At 35.3% G+C, this 22,782-nt stretch overlaps 1 protein-coding gene across 12 annotated transcripts in view; it reads right to left on the reverse strand.

Moving 5' to 3' along the window:
- Nucleotides 1-22,782, reverse strand: part of RUNDC3B (RUN domain containing 3B) — a 206,080-nt gene that overhangs the window by 32,687 nt on the left and 150,611 nt on the right. For all 12 annotated transcript variants that reach the window (XM_055272827.2, XM_055272825.2, XM_055272829.2 and 9 more), the window contains one exon: nt 18,830-18,987. In XM_055272827.2, coding sequence (XP_055128802.1) covers nt 18,830-18,987 — 158 coding nt within the window. The remainder of the gene's footprint in view (nt 1-18,829; nt 18,988-22,782) is intronic.

Below are 22,782 nucleotides of genomic sequence, written 5' to 3' on the forward strand. Positions count from 1 at the left end.
TCACAATACTACAAGATTTTATAATTATCCATGGTATAATCTTTATTGATATATTTATTTCTTCATACAGCTTTAAATTACTGTCTGGTGTTCTTTAATTTTACCTTGCAGGACTCCCTCTTGCAAGGCAGGTCTAGTAGTAATGAATTTCTTCAGCTTATATTTATCCAGGAACACCTTAACTTCTCTCTCATTTTTGAAGGGCAGTTTTGCTGGCTATATGAAACATGGTTGATAGTTTTTTTCTTTTAGCGCATTGAAAAATTTGCCCACTGCCTTCTGGCCTCCAGAATTTCTTTCTTTTTAAAATTTTTGTTGGTACAGAGTAGATGTTATGTTTTTATGGGGTACATGAGACATTTTGATACAAGCACACATTGTGTAATAATCACATCATGAAGAGTAGGGCCATCCCCTTAAACTTTTATCCTTTGTGTTACCAGCAATCCAATTTTACTTTTAGTTATTTTTAAATATAAGATTATTATTGACTATAATCTGTTGTACTATCAAATATTAGATCTTATTCATTCTAATTATTTTTGTTGTACCCATTAACCATCCCTACTTCCACCCCCAACCCCCCTCACTACTCTTCCCAGGCTCTGATAAACATCTTCCTACTCCCTATGTCCATTAGTTCAATTGTTTTGATTTTTATATACCAAAAATATGTGATAACATGGAATATTTTTCTTTCTCTGCCTGGCTTATTTTACTTAACACAGTGACCTCCAATTCCATCGATGTTGTTGCAAATAACAGGATCTCATTCTTTTTTATGGCTGAATAGTACTCCATTATGTATAAGTACCACATTTTCTTTATCCATTCATCTGTGTATGGGCACTTAGGTTGCTTCCTAATCTTGGCTATTGTAAATCATGAGGCAAAAACATGGGAGTGTAGATATTTCTTCAGTATACTGATTGCCTTTCTTTTGGGTATATATCAAGGGGTGGGATTGCTGGATCATATGGGGTAACATTATTTTTATTTATTTATTGTTTTGGAGACAAAGTCTCACTCTGACACTCAGGCTGGAGTGCAGTGGCATGATCTCGGCTCACTGCAACCTCTGCCTCCCAAGTTGAAGCAGTTCTCCCTACCTCAGCCTCCCGAGTGGCTGGGACTACAGGCATCCGCCATCATGCCTATTTTTTTTTTTTTTTTTTTTTTTTTGTATTTTTAGTAGAGACGGGGTTTCCCCGTGTTGGCCAGGCTGGTCTCAAACTCCTGACCTCAGGTGATCCACTTGCCTTGGACTCCTAAAGTGTTGGGATTACAGGCGTGAGCCACCATGCCCAGCCATTATTTTTAATTTCTTGAGGAACCTCCAAACTGTTCTTCATAGTGGTTGTACTAATTTACATTCCCACCAACAGTGTACAAGGGTTTAGTTTACTCCACATCTTTGTCAGCATTTGTTATTGCCTATCTTTTGGATAGAAGCCATTTTAACTGGGGTGAGATGATATCTCATTGTAATTTTGATTTGCATTTCTCTGATGATCAGTGATGTTGAGCACCTGTTCATATGCCTGTTTGCCATTTGTATGTCTTCTTTCGAGAAATATCAATTCAAATCTTTTGCCCACTTTTTAATCAGATAATTTGATTTTTTTCCTATTGAGTTGTTTGAATTCCTTATATTCTGATTATTAATCCTTTGTCAGATGGATAGCTTGCAAATATTTTCTCCCACTATGTGGGGTTGTGTGTTTACTTTGTTGATTGTTTTCTTTGCTATGCAGAGGCTTTTTAACTTGATGTGATCTCATTTGTCCATTTTTGCTTTGGTTGCCTATGCTTGTGGGACACTATTATTCAAGAAGTTTTTGCCCAGACCAATGTCCTGGAGAGTGTCTTCAAAGTTTTCCTGTAGTAGCTTCATAGTTTGAGGTCTTAGTTATTTAAGTCTTTGACTGATTTTGATTTGATTTTTGAATATGGTGAGAGATACAGGTCTAGTTTCATTCTTCAGTATATGGATATCTGGTTTATTTATAGAAAACACTGTCCTTTTCCCCAGTGTATATGTTTGGCAACTTTGTCAAAAATAGATCACTGTAGGTATGTGGATTTGTTTCTTGGTTGTCTATTATATTCCATTGGTCTACACTTTTTTAATGTCAATACCATGCTTTTTTGGTTATGATAGCTCTGTAGTATAATCTGGTCAGGTAATGTGATTCTTCCAGTGTTCTTTTTGTTCAAGATAGCTTTAGCTATTCTGGGTCCTTTGTGGTTCCATAAAAATGTTAGGATTTTTTTTTTCTATTTCTATAAAGACTCTCATTGGTATTTTGATAGGAATTGCATTGAATCTGCAGATTTCTTTGGGTACTGTGGACATTTTAATAATATTGATTCTCCTAATCCATGAACATGGAATCTCTTTCTATTTTTTGGTGTCCTCTTCAATTTCTTTCATTAGTGTTTTACAGGGTTTATTTTTTATTTTTTATTTTTTAGACAGAGTCTGGCTCTGTCATCAGGCTGGAGTGCAGTGGCATGATCTCAACTTACTGAACCCTCCACCTCCTGGCTTCAAGCAATTCTCCTGCTTCAGCCTCCTGAGTAGCTAGGACTACAGGCATGTGCCACCACTCCCAGCTAATTTTTGTATTTTCAGTAGAGATGGGGTTTCACCATGTTGGCCAAGATGATCTTGATCTCTTGACCTTGTGATCCACCCGCCTCTGCCTCCCAAAGTGCTGGGATTACAGGCTTAAGCCACTGTGCCTGGCCTGTTTTACAGTTTTTATTGTAGAGAACTTTCACTTCCTTGGGTAATTCCTAGGTATTTAACTTATGGCTATTGTAAATGGGATTACATTTCTTTATTTCATTTTTAGATAATTCATTGTTGGCATATAGAAATGCTCCCAATTTTTGTATGTTGATTTTGTATCCTGCAACTTTACTGAATTTGTTTATGAGTTTTAATAGTTTTTTGGTGGAGTCTTTAGTTTTTCCAAATATAAGATCATATCATCTGCAAAAAGGATAATTGGACCTTTTTCTTTCCAACTTGGATGACCTTTGTTTCCTTCCCTTCTCTGATTGCTCTAGCTAGGACTTCCAGTGCTATTACTGAATGACAGCAGTGAAAGTAAATATCCATGTGTGCTCCAGATCTTACAGAAAAGGTTTTCACTTTTCCCCCATTCAGCAGGATACTAGCTGTGGATCTGTTGTATATAGCTTTTATTATTTTGAGGTATGCTCCTTCTCAAAAAAAACTCAGTTTTTTGAGTTTTTTAAATCATGAAGGAATGTTGAATGTTATCGAATGCTTTTTCAGCAATGATTGAAATGATCATATGGTTTTTAATCCTTCATTCTGTTCATATGATGTATCACACTGATTGCTTTGCATATGTTGAACCATCCTTATATCCCTGAGATAAATCCCACTTGGTCATGATGAATGATCTTTTTAGTGTGTTGTTGAATTTGGTTTGCTAGTATACTTTTGAGGATTTCTGTGTCAATATTCTTCACAGACATTGGCCTGTAGTTTCCTTTTTTTGATATATCTTTGTCTGGTTTTGGTATCACAGAATGAATTTGGAAGTATTCCTTCCTCCTCTATATTTTGAAATAGTCTGAGTAGGATTGGTATTAGTTCTTCTTTAAATGTTTGGTGGAATTTAGCAGTGAAGCCATTGGGTCGTTGGGTTTTCCTTACTAAAAGACTTTTTATTATGGTTTAAATCTCATTACTAGTTATTGGTCTGTTCAGGTTTTGGATTTCTTCATGGTTCAATAATGGTAGGTTGTATGTGACTAGGAATTTATCCATTTCCTCTAGATTTTCCAATTTATTGACATAGAGTTGTTAATAGTAGCCACTAATGATCCTTTGAATTTCTGCAGAATCAGTTGTAATGTCTTCTCTTTTTAATCTCTGATTTTATTTATTTGGGTCTTCTCCCTTTTTTCTTCATTAGTCTGGCAAGGGTTTGTCCATTTTGTTTATCTTTTTAAAACAACTTTTTCTTTCACCAATCTTTTGTATAGTTTTCATTTCATTTCAATTTCATTTATTCTGCACTTTATTATTTCTTTTCTTCCATCAATTTTGGTTTGCTTTTGCCTTTCTAGTTCTTCAAGATGCATCATTAAGTTATTTATTTGAAGTTTTTCTTCTTTTATGATACAGGAACTTGTAGCTATGAAGTTCCCTCGTAGGACTGCTTTCAGTGTATCCCATAGGTTTTGATATCTTGTGCTTCCATTAACATTTGTTTCAATAAACTTTTTCATTTCCTTCTTAATTTCTTCCTGACCCACTGGTCATTCAGGAGTACATTAATTTCCATGTGTTTGTACAGTTTGCAAAAATTTCTCGTTATTGATTTCTAGTTATATTCCATTGTGGTTAGAGAAGATGCTTGATATTATTTCAATTTTTTGAATATTTTAAGACTTGTGACTTAACATAGGGTGTATCCTTGAGAACGATCCATGTGCTAAGGAAAAGAATACGTATTCTCTAGCCATTGGATGAAGTGTTCTGTAAATATCTATGAGATCCATTTGGTCTATAGTGCAGATTACATCCAGTGTTTCTTTGTTGATTTTGTATCTGAAAGATCTGTCCAATGCTGAAGATGGGGTTAAAGTCTCCAGCTATTATTGTATTCAGATCTCTCTGTTTAGCTCTAATAATATTTGCTTTACATATCTGAGTGCTCCAGTGTTGGCTGCATGTATATTTACAAATATTATAGCCCCTGACTGAATTGGCCTCTTTATCATTAAGGACTTTCTTTCTCGCTTCTTATAGTTTGGATTGGAATCTATTTTGTCTGATATAAGTACAGCTACTCCTGCTCTTTTTTCAGTTTCCATTTGCTTGGACTATCTCTTTCCATCCCTTAATTTTCATTCTGTGTGTATCTTTATAGGTAAAGTGTGTTTCTTATACATAACAGATCTTTGGGTCTTGTTTTTTCGTCCACTAAGCGACTCTATGTCTTTTCGTTGGAGAGTTTAGTCTCTTTACATTCAAAGTTGTTATCTATCAGAAGGGGATTACTCCTGTCATTTTGTTGTTTTCTGGTTGCTTTGTGGTCTTTTCTTTCTTCTTTCCATCCTTCCTGTATTCCTTTTTGTGAAAGTGATTTTCTCTGGTGTTATGGTTTGATTTCTTGCATTTTATTTTTTGTGTATCTGTTTTATGTTTTTCAATTTGTAGTTACCATCAGGCTTCCAAATTCTGTCTTGTAACCCATTATTTTAAACTGATGACATTCATTACATAAACACACACACACACACACACACACACACAAGCAAAAACTAATAAACACTCTACACTTTAACTTTATCCCCCTGCTTTTTACATTTTTGTTTCTCTTTATGTCTTACTGTACTATGTCTTGAAAAATTATTGTAGTTATTTTTTATTGGTTCATCATTTAGTCTTTTTACTTAAGAGTGGTTTGCATACCACAGTTATAGTACTATAATAGTCTGTGTTTTTCTGTGGCTATTACCAGTGAGTTTTATACCTTCTGATAATTTCCTCTTACTCATTAACATCCTTTTCATGAAGATTGAAGATCTCCCTCTAGCATTTGTGGTAGGACAGGTCTGGTGTTAGTGAAATCCCTCAGCTTTTGTGTGTCTGGGAAAGTCTATTTCTCCTTCATGTTTGAAGGATATTTTCATTGGATATACTATTTTAGGATAAGTTTTTTCTTTCAGTACTTTAAATATGTGATGCCACTCTCTTCTGACCTGTAAGATTTCCACTGAGAAGTCTGCTGCCAGACATATTGGAGCTCTTTGGATGTTATTTGTTCCTTTTTTCTTACTGCTTTTAGGACCCTTTCTTTATCCTTGACCTTTGCAAGTTTATTAAATGCCTCAAAGTAGTCTTCTTTGGGTTAAATCTGCCTGGTGTTCTATAACCTTCCTGTATTTGAATATTGATATCTTTCTCCAGGTTTGGGATGTTCTCTCTTATTACCCCTTTAAATAAACTTTCTAACCCAATCTCTCTGTCTACCTCCTCTTCAAGGTGAATGACTTAGATTTGCCCTTTTGAGGCTATTTGCTAAGTCTTGCAGGTGTGCTTTATTCTTTTTCTATTTTTTTTGTCTCCTCTGACTCTGCATTTTCAAATAGCCTGTATTCGAGTTCACTAATTCTTTCTTCTGCTTGATCAATTCTACTATTAAGAGACTCTGATGCATTCTTCAGTATATCAATTGCATTTTTCAGCTGTGGAATTTCTGTTTCTTTTTAATTATTTCAATCTCTTTGTTAAATTTATGATAGAATTCCAAATTACTTACGTGTATTATTTTAATTTCTTTGAGTTTCCTCAAAACAGCTATTTTGAATTCTCTCTCTGTAAGTTCACATATCCCTATTTCTTCAGGACTCCATGTTGATTTATTTAGGTCATTTGGTGAAGCCATGTTTTCCTGGATGGTCTGATGTTTGTAGACATTTGTCAGTCTTGGGGCATTGAAGAGTTAACTGTTTATTATAGTCTTTGCAGTCTTGGCATGTTTGTGCCCATTCTTTTTGAGAAGGCTTTCCAGGTAGTCAATGGGAGTTGGGCCCCAAGCCTAATAACACTGTGGTTTTTGTAGACTCGCAGAGGTACTGCCTTAGTGGTCTTGGATAAGATCTGGAAGAATTCTCTGGATTACCAGGAAAATACTATTGTCCTTTTCCCTTACTTTCTCTCAAACAAACAGAGTCTCTCTCTGTGTTGAGCCACCTGGAACTGGGGGTGTGGTGATGTAAGCCCTCCTATGGCCACCATCACTGGGACTGCACTAGGTCATACCTGAAGCTAGGACAGCACTGAGTCTCACCCAAGCACTGCTGCAACCACTACCAGACTACCACCTATGTTCACTCAAGGCCCTAGGGTTCCAGGATCAGCAGATAGTGAAGCCAGCCAGGCTTGTGTCCTTCCCTTCAGGGCAGTGAGTTGCCCAGGCCCTGGGTGGGTCCAGAGATGCTGTCTAGGGGCCAAGGATGGCAGTCAAAAACCTTAATAATTTACTTCATTTTCTATTATACTGAGGGTAAGCTGGCACTCAAACCACAATACAAAGTTGTTCTTGCTCTTTCTTCAGGCAGAGGAAATACTATCAATATCAAATTACTATGCTTTCCTGTTGTAATATCTAATTTCCAATTAATACCCAAGGAAGTGCAATATAACATGGTTTTACCCTTATGGGGCTTGGCATTTTTCTCTTCTGGATACATTTTCTTGATTTTTCATCCATATATGGGCAGTAGATTATATAATACATATTAACAAGATTTTAATTTTAAATTTTAATTAGAATTATTACCTGCCAAAATGAACACATGACCAGATGAGTAGGAACTGTCATAATCTGTCCATTATAATGTCATCATTGCACTCTTGTTAGGATTCATACCACTCATCTTAAACTTGTGCATCAGAATGGCATAGTATCACTGACTTATGGTTTGCAGGCTGATAGATCATGCCATCAGTACTCACTATGAATTACACCAAATTGGCTTTTCAACTGTAACAATGGCCTAATTTTAACAATGAATTATTCTTTACTTATATTTCACTATGAGTGACACTTCAGTTTCTTTACTAGGAAACCATATAGGACAGGTTACTGTTGCCACAATCTTTCAAACCATAAAGAGAAAAAACATTCATCAGCTAACTAGGAAAACAAAATAGAAAACAATTATTGGTGTTAAATATGACAAATGTGTTCAAGCTTTGCATGCTGTTCCACGGCTATTTATTCCTGAGGTTGCAATGCATGTTTCACAAAGAATCATTTGTACAACAGATCATCTATCTGACAGTCTATACCTCTAGATGTTGACAAAACCCCTCTCTTATATATGGCACCCTTCAAGTAACAATGTGATTGATGATGTTAAATCTAACTACTTCAGGAGATTTTGAATCCCATATAAAAAGAGAACATACCTTATTATTGTCGATATTCTCAACTACTTGGGCAATCTCAGGTACAAAGTATACGTTTAAATATATGTTTACTGAAAAATACTAAATTCAAAACTGAAGTTTTTCCACCAATTAGCATAAATAATTATGATAATAAGTTTTGAAAAGGCCATAAACAGAATACATTTTTAAATCTTTTAACAAACTTTCCATATACTGATCCAAAGTACAATTGGTACTTTAAGCTTGTTTATATTTCTTTTATTGAATAAAATTTAATATATAAATAAGAGTTAAAAGAGTTACTGGAGCAAACTAAAGTCAAGCTGTACACAGATTTCCATAAAACCATAAGAACCAACACCTAGAATAATCCTGTATCTCCCAATGAAATTATACTATTACTACTAATCATAATAGTAGAAGATTGAAATGACTCAACACTTAAATATTCTACCCACCAAAATCTTTTTCTCTTTGTTTTGGACACGGTGTCTCACTTTATTTCCCAGACTGGAATGCACTTATGCCATCATAGTTCCTCCCAAAAAACTAGGACTACAGGCACACAGCACCACACCCAACTAATTTTTCGTATTTTGTAGAGATGGGGTCTTGCCGTGTTTTCCAGGCTGGTCTTGAACTGCAGGCCTCCAGTGATTCTCTCACCTTGGCCTCTCAAAGCTCTGGGATTACTGGCATGAGCCACTGTGCTTGGCCCACCATAATCTTAATCATTCAAATATACCTTTGTCAATGCCTTTTAAAATACTTTAAATTAGTATTGCATCAAACATATGACTGATAAAAAGAATTATAGTTGCAAGTGATACCTGTTAAGAAGCAAACACGTATGTCTTACTCACATGCATGGTACATACAAATCTATTCTATTATTTTAAAGATTAATCCCATTGCCATTTGGAAATCAGAAAGTGAGTTTCTTGGAACTTGGGGATAATATGATAGAGTCAAAACTCATTGTTTGATCTGTAGCATTTTGACATAAGGTTTTAATTTTCTCCTTATCTCTCTGAGTGAATTTATGAAGGAGATTTTAAGGTTTCCATATATAAAAGCAGAGGAATAAACCTTCTTTGAATGCATTCTTCTTTATATACCTAACACCATTAATACTCATAATGATTCACAAAGTGAGTATGTTATCTCTGTTATATAGATGAAGAAACAGAGGCTCCAAAACATTAAGACCTCACAACTGGAAAGTGTAGAGCACAGTCCTGATTTTCCAGACAGCTTTAGAGTGCTCCTGTAATACTCCACACTAACTTGTACTCTGTTGCCCAAACTACAAAATGTATAGATTTTATGAGTATTCAAAGACATAATCAATAAGCATGTTAACAGTAATTCAAAATACATCTAATCATCAAGAAATACATAAAAATAAGTGACTCAGGATTTAAATTGCCCAGGAAAAAAAAATCAACACAATGTAGAAGCAAATATTACATGCCTCATATTCTACCTGTCAGTATTCCTTCTCTGGCCTTTTCCTTTACAATTTTAATTTTCTGAGGGCTACTTTTATCTTCTCAGGAGTAACAAAGGAAATTTCAATGCCCAACTTTGATTGTAGGCCTTCTTGACAGTTGATGTTTTAAAAATCTCAGCAAGATAAGGATAAAACATGTTCACTCTTTCACTATAGCTGCACAAATATCCACACTGTTCTGCATTTCTTAAAGCTGATTCTGATAAAGTAGTGAATAGTGAACATTCACAAAGAAATGCATCTTATGCTCCTGTTCAGTATCCTTGAAAGTGGTTTTTGTATGAAAGAATCTTATAAGACACATGAGCCTTATCCCTATCTAGAAATTGAAGCCATACTGTATGAAAGTAAATCTTTAACCTCTAAACTCAAGAAAATAGTCTAATTCTGATCAGTGGCCATAATTTTTTTTGTTGCTCTAGTAATATTTAATTAAAATTAAAGGTATTAAATTAAAGGTATTAAAGAAAATTGAAAGCTTCCTTTGCAAAAATCAAGAGGATCAATGGCACTCCTATATCCAGAAATATGACAAAATCATAACTCAGGTAGATTAATTTCTCAAACTTGAAAGTTTGAAAGTCTTTGTTTCCTTTCAATTATCCAAAGTAAGATAAATGTGATCCATTTAAATTTAATTTTTCAAATGAAAATATCCCTTTTGAAAAAATAAAGTGATTTCATAATTATTTTTATGTTAAAAGCATTTAAACTACCAGTATTGTTTGCAAAAGAAAAATGAAATTATATTCTTCATATTTTAATTGTAAAATTATAATTTTATATAACCAGAAATCTGGTTTTTAATAACCAGAAATCTCTACTGTTTGGCTCTTGATATTTTTCTCCCTGTGAATGGAAGCAAGGGGTTAAGAAAGGTGTTAACCTCTTCCCCACCCAGTGATGCCCCATAGGACAAACTCTCTTTAAAATACCATTAAAAAAAAACAGAAGAAAAAATATGTAAACATAATTCGTTTTTTGACATAATTCTTTTCATCAAAATCCAAATACCTAAAATTATTAAAATTTTTGTTCCTTAATAAAACTTTCTAACTTAAAAAAATCATCTTTTATATTTACTTAGTCTCAAAGTATCTCGTTACAAAATAACACTGGAAGGAGGAAGTGGAGCTGGGCTGCTACTGGGACAGCGTCTGCAGAGTCCAATTCTAGGAAAGTTTTTAGGAGGGAGGGGACAAGATGGCCAATTAGATACAGCCAGGAAACACATCTCCTTTCAAGAGAAACCAAAATATCACGTAAACCATCACATTTCAAACAGACTGTTTGAGAGAAAACACTGAAAGTTGAGAGAGAGGTGATGCAGACACCAAGGTTGAAAAGGAAGCTGGAAAGCCTGCACAGAATCTCTTAGCACAAGGACCAGCTCTCGGTCCTGAACAGAGCCAAAGCAAGGGGGGAGTGAAGGAACTACAGAACACCACACCTCTGGGATGCTAACTATAAAAGATCCCACAACCCACACAGACATTTGAATTGGCAAAGGAATTGCCCAGAGAGTATGCAGAGGCAGAGCTCAAACCTGTGCAGAGCTCAGAAGCGTTCGTGGAACATGAGACAGCTACAGCAAAATGCAACCATAGGTTCCCATCCCCTAAGTCTCTCCATCTTGCTCTGAGTGACTGTAGCCCCTACTGACTGCAGAGCCAGGAGAAAGTAGTGCTCCCTTTCTCATGGGATTGGGCAAGGCTGATCCACATGCCCCCTTGTCTTTCAGCTCCTCTCAAAGCCACCTGCCTGGCCATTCCTGTAAGAGGGTGCACAGAGCACAGCCTGCATTGCCCTGCCTGAGTGTTTTGCCAGTAACCTGGGAGCAGTTTAGCTTCCCCTGCACAGCTGGTGTTCAACCCCATGGGGCCAGAGGACCAAGCTGCAGGCCCAGTCCCAACCTCCCAGGGTTGGAGTACACTGCCCAGGGTTTCAGAACTGGAATCTGTCGTTAGAGCTCTAGTGAAGAGTGAGCCCCCACTCTGAGAACACAGGGAGGCGTGAGTTCATGTGCTGCCAAGGGAGCTGGGCATCCTTCCTTCCACAAGACCAGCCTGGGAAGGGTTCAGTCTGTTGACCAGTTGCACCTTCTGCTTGAGGGAGCCCCATGGCCTGGAACACCTGGGACAGCCCGGCAATTTCAGCACAGAAAGCTTGGGACAAATCTAGCTGGTTAGGTCTGTTCCTGGGGCAGAAACTGGAGGGAGATCTGCTTGGGGGATCCCACAGCCATTTGCCAGGCTAAAAACCCTGGGCTGCAGGCACCACATGAGCTATAAATCCGTGGCACGAACACCCTTCCTGGGGATCCTCTGCCCTTGACCCAGTTCATAACCAGACCACCAAAGACATATCCCACAACCTACTCTGACTCTGCCAAGCTCAGAGGACCAGTGGCTCCCCAGGGAGTTATGAGTCTCTGGTGATCTAAGCTTCAGCTTGAGAGGTCCCTTAGGGAGGGGGTATGCAGCCAACCAGCATCCCCCTTAGGGCTAAGGAAACATAGGCAGGACATCTATGACCGGAGGGGTTCCCCCAAAACCTAGGAACAGACTTAGTGAGGGGGTAATCTTCTACCCCCCAACAATATCTCCCCCCACTACATCTCCCCTCACTACATCTCCCCTACCACCACATCTCTCCCTCCCCCAAAGCACTGCTATGAAGGCACTGAAATACAAAGGAGGCTTATAGCTGAGTAAGCATATCTGCCAGCCCTTACTCTTATATGCCATCTACTGCATCACAGCCTGAATTACACCACCAAACAAAAATAAATTCCTTTAGCACACCATGCCTGTGAAACCCAATGAGGAAACTAGCCCAAACTAAGGAACCCCTACAGAACCTTGGCCCTCTGAAAAGACCCAAAAACAAAGCCAACCAACTATACACAACAGTCAAACCCTCAAGGGATTTAAAAAAAAGAAAATGAAAACAAGCCCCATCCAAATGTGAGCAGTTTATAAAAGAAAAAGAAACACTAGCCCCCTCAGATGAGATGAAATTAGCACAAGAACTCCAGCAATTCAAAAAGTCAGAGCATTTCCTTACCTCTAAAGGATCACACTAGCTCCCTAGCAATGAATCCTAATCAGAGTGAAATATCAGAAATGACATATATAGAATTCAAAATCTAGATGGCAATATTGAAAAGAAAGTTGAAATCCATTTCAAGGAAGCCAGTGAAATGATCTAAGAGTTGAATGACAACACAGTCATTTTAAGAAAGAACTAAAGTGAACTTCTGGAACTGAAAAATTTCCCTGATCTCACTAGATAGGTTGGCATACAAATTCAAAAAAATTCAGAGAAACTTTATGAGATACTATACAAGATGATCACCCCCAAGACACAATCTTCAGACTTTCCAGGTCAATGTGAAAGAAAAAATCTCAAAGGTAGCTACAGAAAAGGGTCACATCACTTACAAAGGGGATCCTATCAGGCTAACAGTAGACTTCCCAACAGAAACTACACATGCCAGAGAAGACTGGGAATATATTTTCAGCATTCTTTAAGAAAAGAAATACCAGTCAAGAATTTAATATCCCACCAAACTAAGCTTCATAAGAAAAGGAAATGTATAATATTTTCCAGACAAGCAATCACTATGAGAATTCATTATCAACAGACCAGCCTTGCAAGAGATCCTTGAGGGAGTTGTAGACACAGAAATGAAATAACAATATGTACTACCACAAAAACACACTTAAATACATAGCCTGCAGACCCTATTGAGACTACAAAATCGAGACTACAAAGCAACCAGCTAACAGCATGAGGATAGGATCAAAACATCACATAGCGATATTAACCATGAATGTAAATGGTCTAAATGCCCCACTTAAAAAACACAGAGAGGCAAGGTGGCTAACAGAACAAGACCCAACCACTTGCTATCTTCAAGAGAACCATCTCACATATAATGAAACCCACAGGCTCAAAGTAAAGACATGAAGAAAGATCTACCATGCAAACTAAAAACAAAAAAGAGCAGGGGGTCCTATTCTTATATCGCATAAAGCATACTTTAAAGAAACAACACTAAAAAAGGACAAAGAAGGTCATTACGGTCATTACATAATGATAAAGAGTTCAATACAACAAAAAGACTTAACTGTCATATATATATATATATATATATATACACAGACACACGAACATGCACACACACATACACACAGGCACTGACATTGGAGCACCCAGATTCATAAAGCAAGTACTTCTAGATCTACAAAAGACTTAGCCACACAGTAATAGTAGTGGACTTCAACACCCCATTAACAGCATTAGACGGATCATTAACGCAGAAAACTTAACAAACTCTAGATGTAAATTTGACTTGTCCAGTTGGACCTAATAGACATCTAAAGAATACTTTACCCATCAACCACACAATATACTTTATTTTCATTGGCACACTGAACATATTCTAAGTTTGACCACATGCTTGGCCATAAAGCAAGTCCAAATAAATTTTTAAAAACCTGAAATCATACCAAGCATATATGTGGACCACAGTGGAAGAAAAATTGAAGTGAATAGCAAGAAAATCTCTCAAAATCACACAATCACATTGGCACCAAACAACATACACCTGAATAACTTTTGAGTAAACAATGAACTTAAGACAGAAATTTAAAAATTCTTTAAAATAAATGAAAAAGAGATACAACATACCAAAATCTCTGGGATGCAGAAAAAATAGTATTAAGAGAAAAGTTTTTATCTCTAAATGTCTACATCAAGAAGTTAGAAAGATCTTAAATCAACACTCTAACATCGTACCTAGAGGAACTAAAAGAACAAAAATAAATTAACCCCAGAGCTAGAAGAGGAAAAGAAATAACTGAAATCAGAGCAGAATTGAACAAAACTGAGACACAAAAACCTATTCAAAGGATCAATAAAACCAAACATAATTTCTTTGAAAGGATAAACAAGATTGATAGACTGTTAGCTATTATCAAAGAAAAAAAGAAAGAAGATCCAAATAAGCACAATGAGAAATGACAGAGTTGACATTACAGCTAATCCCACAGAAATACAAAATATCTTCAGAGACTATTACGAACAGTTTTATGCACACAAACTAGAAAATCTAGAGGAAATTGATAAATTGCCAGAAACACACAACCTCCCAAGATTAAAGTGGCGAGAAATTGAGAACCTGATCAGAGCAATAAGCTCTGAAACAGTAATAAGAAACCTACCAACTAAGAAAAGTCCTGGACCAGATATATTCAGAGTTGTATTCTACCAGACAAACAAAGAAGAGCTGGTGTCAATCCTACTGAAACTATTCCAAAATGCCAAGGAGGATGGACTCTTCTGTAACACATTCTAGGAAGCCAGCATCATCTTGATACCAAAATGAAAGACAAAACAAAAAAGGAAAACTATAGGCCAATATCCCTAATGAAGACAGAGGCAAAGATACTCGATAAAATACTACCAAACTAAATCTAGCAGCACCTCTAAAAGTTAACTACGATCAAGTAGACTTTATTTCTGGATGCAAGGATGGCTCAAAATAAGCAAATCAAGAAATGTGATCTACCACATAAACAGAATAAAAAACAAAAACCATATGATCATATCAACAGACATAGAAAAAGCTTTCAATAAAATCCAACATCCCTTCATGATAAAAACCCTCAAAAAACTAGGTATTGAGGGAATGTATCTTAAAATAATAAGAGCCATCTATGACAAGCCCACAGCCAACATCATACTGAACGGGCAAAGGCTGGAAACATTCCCCTTGGGAAGTAGAACAAGACAAGGACACCCACTCTGGCCACTCCTATTCAACGTAGTACTAGAAGTCCTAGCCAGAGCAATAGGAAAAAGAAAGAAAAAGCATCCAAATAGGTAAAAGAGAAGTCATATTGTCTCTCTTTCCTGATGATATAATTATATACCTAGAAAACCATGACGACCACCAACAGGCTCCTAGAACTGAAGAACAACTTCAGTAAAGTTTCAGGGTATAAAATCAATGTAAAAAAATCAGTTGTACCTCTATACACCAATAACAGTCAAGCTGAGAGTCACCTCAAAAACACAATCCCACTCATAACAGCCACACATGGACAAAATACCTGGGAATACATCTAAGCAATTAGGTGAAAAATCTCTACAAGGCGAACTACAAAACGCTGCTGAAAGAAATCACAAATGACATAAACAAATGGAAAAACATTCCATGCTCATGAATTGGAAGAATCAATACTGTGAAAATGACCATACTGCCCAAAGCAACCTACAGAGCAAATTGCATGATTGACTGCTATCCCTATTAAAATACCAACATCATTTTTCACAGAATTAGAAAAGAAATTCTAAAATTCATATGGAACCAAAATAGCCAAATCAATCCTAATAAAAAATAACAAAGCTGGAGGCGTCGCGTTACCTGACTTTAAACTATATTACAAGGAAGTCTATAGTAACCAAAACAGAATGGTACTGTTACACAAATAGACACAAAGTCCAATGGAACAGAACAGAGAACTTAGAAATAAAGCTACATACCCACAATCCATCTTATCTTTGACAAAGTTGACAAAAATAAGCAATGGAGAAAGGACTCCCTATTCAATAAGTGGTGCTGTGATAGCTGGGTAGCCATATGCAGAATAATGTAACATATGGAAAAGAATTTATGACTAAGTCCTCAAAAGCAATTACAAAAACAAAAATTGACAAGTGGGACCTAATTAAACTAAAGAGCTTCTACAAAGCAAAAGAAATTATCAACAGAGTAAACAGACAACCTACAGATTGGGAAAAAATACTCACAAACTATGCATCCAACAAATGTCTAATATCTAGAACCTGCAAGGAACTTAAATCAACAAGAATAACCCCAGTAAAAAGTGGGCAAAGGACATGAACAGATACTTAAAAGAAGACATACAAGCAACCAACAAATGTGAAAAAATGCTCAACACAATAATCAGAGAAATGCAAATCAAAACCATTCTGACACCAGTCAGATGGCTATTATTAAAAAATTGCAAAACAACAGATGCTGATAAGGCTATGGAGAAAAGGGAATGCTTACACTCTGTTGATGGGAATCAATTAGTTCAGCCACTGTGGAAAGCAGTTTGGAGATTTCTCAAATAACTTAAAACAGAATTACCATTCAACCCAGCAATACCATTGCTAGGTATATATCCAAAAGAAAATAAATTGGTCTGCCAAATAGACATGCACTCCTATGTTCATCACAGCACTATTGACAATAGCAAAGTCATAGAATCAACCGAGGAGCTCATTCACAGTGGATTGGATAAAGAAAATGCAGTACATTAATACCATGGACTACTATGCAGCCATAAAAAAGAATGAACTCATGTCCTTTGTAGCAACATGGATGCAGCTAGAGGCCATTATCCTAAGTAAATTAATGCAGAAACAGAAAACCAAATACCTCATGTTCTCACTTATAGCTGGTAGTTAAATAATTGGTACACGTGGCCATAAAAGTGGCATTATTAGACACAGGGGACTACGAGAAGGGAGAGGAAGGGTGGGGGGTAAGGGTTGAAAAACTACCTGCTGGGTACTATGCTCACTACCTGGGTGACAGGATCAATCATACCACAAATCTCAGCATCATGTAACATATCCATGTAACAAACCTGCAAATATACCTCCTGAATACAAAATAAAAGTTGAAATTTTTAAAGTATCTACTTATAAATTACGTGTTAATTAATTTATAAGGAACAGAAGGAACAGCAGTAACTATACAGAAGAGAAAAACACCTTAACCAAATGATTAAAATTAGTATCATTAATAAAGGTCCAACAGACTATGTGCCTCTGGGTATCATATCCCCAACAGAACATAACTACTTATGTTGTAATCCAGCAAAGAATGGATAAGCTCATTCTAATCATAAGGAAAAAGTAAAGAAACACAAATTAAGGGGCATTCTATAAGAATTCTAGCTAGTTTTCTTTAGAAATATCAATCTCATGCAAGAAAAAGACAGAAAACTGTTCTAAGTTTAAAGTGGCTGACAACCACATGCGAACACAATCCTGAATTGGATCCAGTACCAAAGAAACAAAATTTGTAGTAAGGGACATTATTTAGACTTTTGACAAGACTGGAATATGAATTATGGGTGAAAGTATCATATCAATTTAAATATCTTTAATTGACAACTGAACTATGATCATATAAGAGAACATTTTAGTTCTTAAGAATGACACTGAAGCAGTAAGAAATGAAGGACCATAATGTATGCAACCTCTCAAGTGGTTAAAAAATGTATGTGTGTTTAGGGAAAGGGAGAGAATTATAAGGCAAATGTGGCAAAATGTTGAAAATAATGAATCTAGGAAATGTCATATGGGAATTCTTTGAACTGTCCTTATAACTTTTCTGAAAGTTTGAAATTATTTCAAAATAAAAAAATTTAAATTATTTTTTAAGATTAAATATTAATATGTGAAAATTTTCACAATAAATTGAACAAAGCAAGCCTGACAAAATATGATTAGTACAAGTGCTTTGAACAGTGACAAGAGGCTTGTACCAGAAAGTAGCTCATTATACTGCTTTCTTCATCAAAAGAAGTCTTGCTCTTAAAAAATAACTCGGCTATCCTAAACTCTGCTTAGTGACATTCTGGTACAACCTAGTAACAGTTAATACACCAGCACTATACTTTGAGTAGCACTAGTCTAAATACCATCTATTTGTAATCAGTCAATCAGTAACTACTTTAAGAATTATACATATGCATTTGGAATAATATACACCAAGTTATAACCAGTTTATGCTGGGTAACACAACTGAAGGTAATTTTTATTCTCTTCTTGTATTTTCTTACTTTTTTTTTTTTTTTGACAGAGTCTTGCTCTGTCACCCAGAGTGGAGTGCTGTGGCTCAATCAGGGCCCACTGCAGCCTTGACCTCCCGGACTCAAGCGATCCTCTTGCCTCAGCCTCCTGAGTAGCTGGGACCACAGACATATGCCACCATGCCTAGCTAATATTTTGTATTTTTAGTAGAGATGGGGTTTTGCCATGTCACCCAGGCTGGTCTCTAACTCCTGGGCTCAAGCAATCTGCCCAACTCAGCCTCCCCAGTGGGGGGATTACAGATATGAGCCACTGCACCCGGCCTTTTCTTGTATTTTTTTAAGTTTCTGCAATTAACATGGATTACTTTTGTAACAACAAACAAAAGTAAACTTTCAAAAAAGTGTAGGTGAAAAAGAATTTAACAGGCAATAAGATTTCTTGGAATTTGCCTCCTTTATCAAAACATGACATTTTGTCTTAATGTTTACATACTACCAACATTTTTCTAAAAGGCTTGTACTTACAGCTGATCTTGAAGCTCCACAATTATATATTCTAATTGTTCCTTCTCCAGTTTATGAGCCAGATCAGAATCTTCAATCCTTTGAAGTAGTATTTTATTCTGGGAGACAGATTCAGATAGTTGGTTCTCTCGAAGTCGTAAGAGTTCTTCAAGGTAACCCTGGAAATCCAGTATCATCAAGATATAGCAACTGCAAAATTCTAATACATATCCTGAAGATAAATGCTGAGTAGCTTAAATGCTATTCCTATTTATATTGTAATGAAACAATTTCAAAGCATTACTGATAAATTAGTAAAAAATTTGTTTTAATTGAATATAAAAATTTAACATATATTCTCCATTATTTAAAACTCTTCTCTAAAGTTTGAGAAACTGTAATTTGAGGCAAAACTTAGTTAAAACATTGTAATTTCTAAGCTTCACAACAATTGCATGACTCCTAGTTTCAAAATACAGACCTAAAAACAGAATGACCAATTAGAAAGTTGCCTCTTTGTGATTATTTTTCAAAAACACATAGACATTAACATTTTAGCATTAATATGTTAGTGAGAGGTAGTATAATGTTTTGGTTAGGCCTGCCAGCCTAGTGTCATATTCCAGTTTTACCACTTATCAGCTATGTGTCCTTGGGCAAGTTACTTAAGCTCTCTGTGCCACAGTTTCACCATCTAAAAAAGTAGGACCCATCAGAGTACCCTAGTTGGTAGGATTAAATGAATCAATACAGATAAATTGCTTAGAACAGTGTCTGGTACACTGCATGCAATGTATAATTACTAGCTATTATTATTAATAAACACATAATAGATATAAGACTTCTTGGAATGATCTCTTAACCTTTTACTCTTTACTTTCTCTTTGTCCTTCTGCCCTGCTTTCTGGGAAAACTTATTGAATTGATCCTCGAACCCTTTGTACTAAATTTCTGAATTCAGAAAATCATATATTTAATTTTCAAAATCTCTTTCCTGTTTTCTGATTGTTCTCTTCCCATGGCATTCTATTCTTTTTATTTGCAATGTACTTTCAAATTCCTCTAAGGATTATTAATTAGAATCTTTTTTAAGTATTCTTCTATTACATGTTACCCTATTCATGTGTCATTAATAAACTTTCACCTATTTTAGATTTATGATACATGTTAAGAGTAGGTAATACTATTCTTCAAGAGCTTATTTTTCATATTTTTTTCCTGATAATTCTCAAATGTTTGTTCTTCTATAATAAAATCTCAGAAGTTAAAGTTAATTTTTATAAATGAATATTTCATATATATACAGCTTAATATAAACAATATATATTCATAAAAATTAGTAATTAAAGAATACTCACATATCCACCACCTAGATTAATCACCAATACTTTAAAAGTCAATATAATGCCTTCCTTGATTGTCTCCTCTGCAAAGGTAACAATATCCTAGATTTGTGTTTATCATCTCTTTACTTTTCTTTCCAGTTTTACTACAAATATGTGTCATCTTAAACAATAAGTTGTTTAGTTTTGCTTGGTTTTGTCAACATCCTTTTGAAAATATTTTGTCTATATTGATGAGCCTAGCTATAGTTCATTTGCTCTAAAAACTGTATAATATTCCATTGTATGAATATTGCAGTTTATTCACTCTTCTGTCACTGTTCTCTCAATGACCATTTGGATCACTTTAGGTTTTTCTTAATATAAACAATATTGCTGTGAACACACTCTGTTATGTCTCCCGGTATGCACATCCAAGAGTTTCGTGGAGATATATCTAGGAGTAGAATTCCTAGGATATAGGCCATGCATATCTTCACATTTACTAGATACTGCTATTGATATTGCCATTGTAGTAACTGTTTTTTACTATTGGTTTTATACTAATCACATTCCCACTTGATACTATATTCACATGATCTTATGTTAGTATAAGAGTTATACTGGGGTTCATTAAATTCATTGAAAACTATTCCTTCTTTTTCTATTCTCAGGAACAGTCCATATAAAAAAGGGATCACTCATACAGTTGTGTGCCACTTAATGATGGGGATATGTTCTAAGAAATGTGTTGCTAGGCCATTTTGCCATTCTATGAACATTACAGAGTGTACTTACACCAACCTATGAACATTACAGAGTCTACTACACACCTAGGCTAGATGGTATAGCCTATTGTTCCTAGGCTACAAACCTGTACAGCATGTTACTATACTGGGTACTGTAGGCAACTGTAATACAATAGCAAGTATTTATATATCTAAACATAGAAAAGGGACAGTAAAAATATGGTATAAAAGATTTTTTTTAAAAAGGTACAACTTTGTAGGCCATTACTATGAAATGGAACTTGCAGGACTAGAAATTGCTCAAAGTGAGTCAGTGAGTGGGTAGTTAGTGAATGTAAAGGCCTACAACTACTGTACACTACTGTAGACTTTATAAATACTGTACACCTAGGCTACACTAAATTTATTTTTATAAGTTTTCTTTCTTCAGTAATAAAATTAACCTTAGCTTACTATAACATTTTTACTTTACAAACTTTTAAAAATCTTTTTGACTCTTTTGTAATAACAGTTTGAAACATACATTGTACAGCTATACAAAAATATTTTCTTTTTAACATCCTTGTTCTATAAGCTTTTTTTCTATTGAAACATTTTAAAAACTTTTTAACTTTTTAAACTTTTTTGTTAAAAACGGAGTCACAAACACACACATTAGCCTAGGCCTACACAGGGTCAGGATCATCAATATCACTGTCTTCCACCTCAACCTCTTGTCTGACTGCAAGGACTTCAGGAGCATTAACACATGGAGCTGTCATCTCCCATGATAACAATGGCTACTGCTGGACTACCTCCTAAAAGACCTGCCTGAAGCTGTTTTACATTTAACTTTTTGTTTTTTAAGTAGAAGGAGTACATTTAAAAATAATGACTAAAAAGTATTGTATAGTAAATACGTAAACCAGTAACATAGTATTTTATTATCATTATCAAGTATTATATACTTTCCATAATTGTATATGCTAGTTTTAAATGACTGGCAGGGCAATAGGTTTATTTACACCAGCATCACCACAAACACATGAGTAATGCCCTGTGTTACAACATCACCATGGCTACATCACTAAGTGATAGGAATTTTTCATCTCCATTATAATTTTATGGGACCACCTCATATACATGGCCCATTGTTGGCCAAAACATTATTATATAGTGTATGACTGTATTTGGTAGAGTCACCAAAACAATACATAATAGTTTTTTTTGGCGGGGGATTGGAAAGATTTTAAACTACTTATTCAATTTGTTAAATGGCTATACATCTATCAGTTTTGATAAGTATTATTTATAAAAATTCTTTGTTTTGCAAGGTATTATCATAAAATTATTAAAATATTCTCTAATAATTATTGGGAGAGTCTCTCCATTTATGTTGTGCTGTCTATTCTTCCATTCTTAAGATTATCTGTGCCTTAATTTTTTAAAAAAATTATTCTTGCTAGAATTTATTTCATTAATTTTTGCAAATAATTATCTCTTGGTTTTGTTAATTCTGTTTCTTTGTTTTTTACTTCACCAATATCTATTATTTTATTACTTTCCTTCTTTTTGAACTGGTTTGGTTGTTCTTTGACTACTTCTTGGATACTTATCTCTTTAATTTTCATTGTTTCTTTTCTAAATATCTAAGTATTTCTACAAGTACTGTACAAGTTGTGTGGCAACTTACAACTGTTAGTATGCATTATTTTCATTCTCATTCATTTTAAAGTATTCTATTTCCTCAATTTTTTTGACCTATAATTTAGACAATTTTTTTCTTTAATTTCATGAGTGGCGTGTGGGTGGTGCTAAACTTTTTGTATTGATATCTAACTTTACTGCACTATTCACATGACCTTACATTAGCATAAAAGTTAAACTAAAGTGATAATATTGTATCATTTCTTTGGTATTTGTG

The sequence above is a fragment of the Symphalangus syndactylus genome, chromosome 3 (genome assembly GCF_028878055.3).
Source record: "Symphalangus syndactylus isolate Jambi chromosome 3, NHGRI_mSymSyn1-v2.1_pri, whole genome shotgun sequence".
Taxonomy (NCBI): domain Eukaryota; kingdom Metazoa; phylum Chordata; class Mammalia; order Primates; family Hylobatidae; genus Symphalangus; species Symphalangus syndactylus.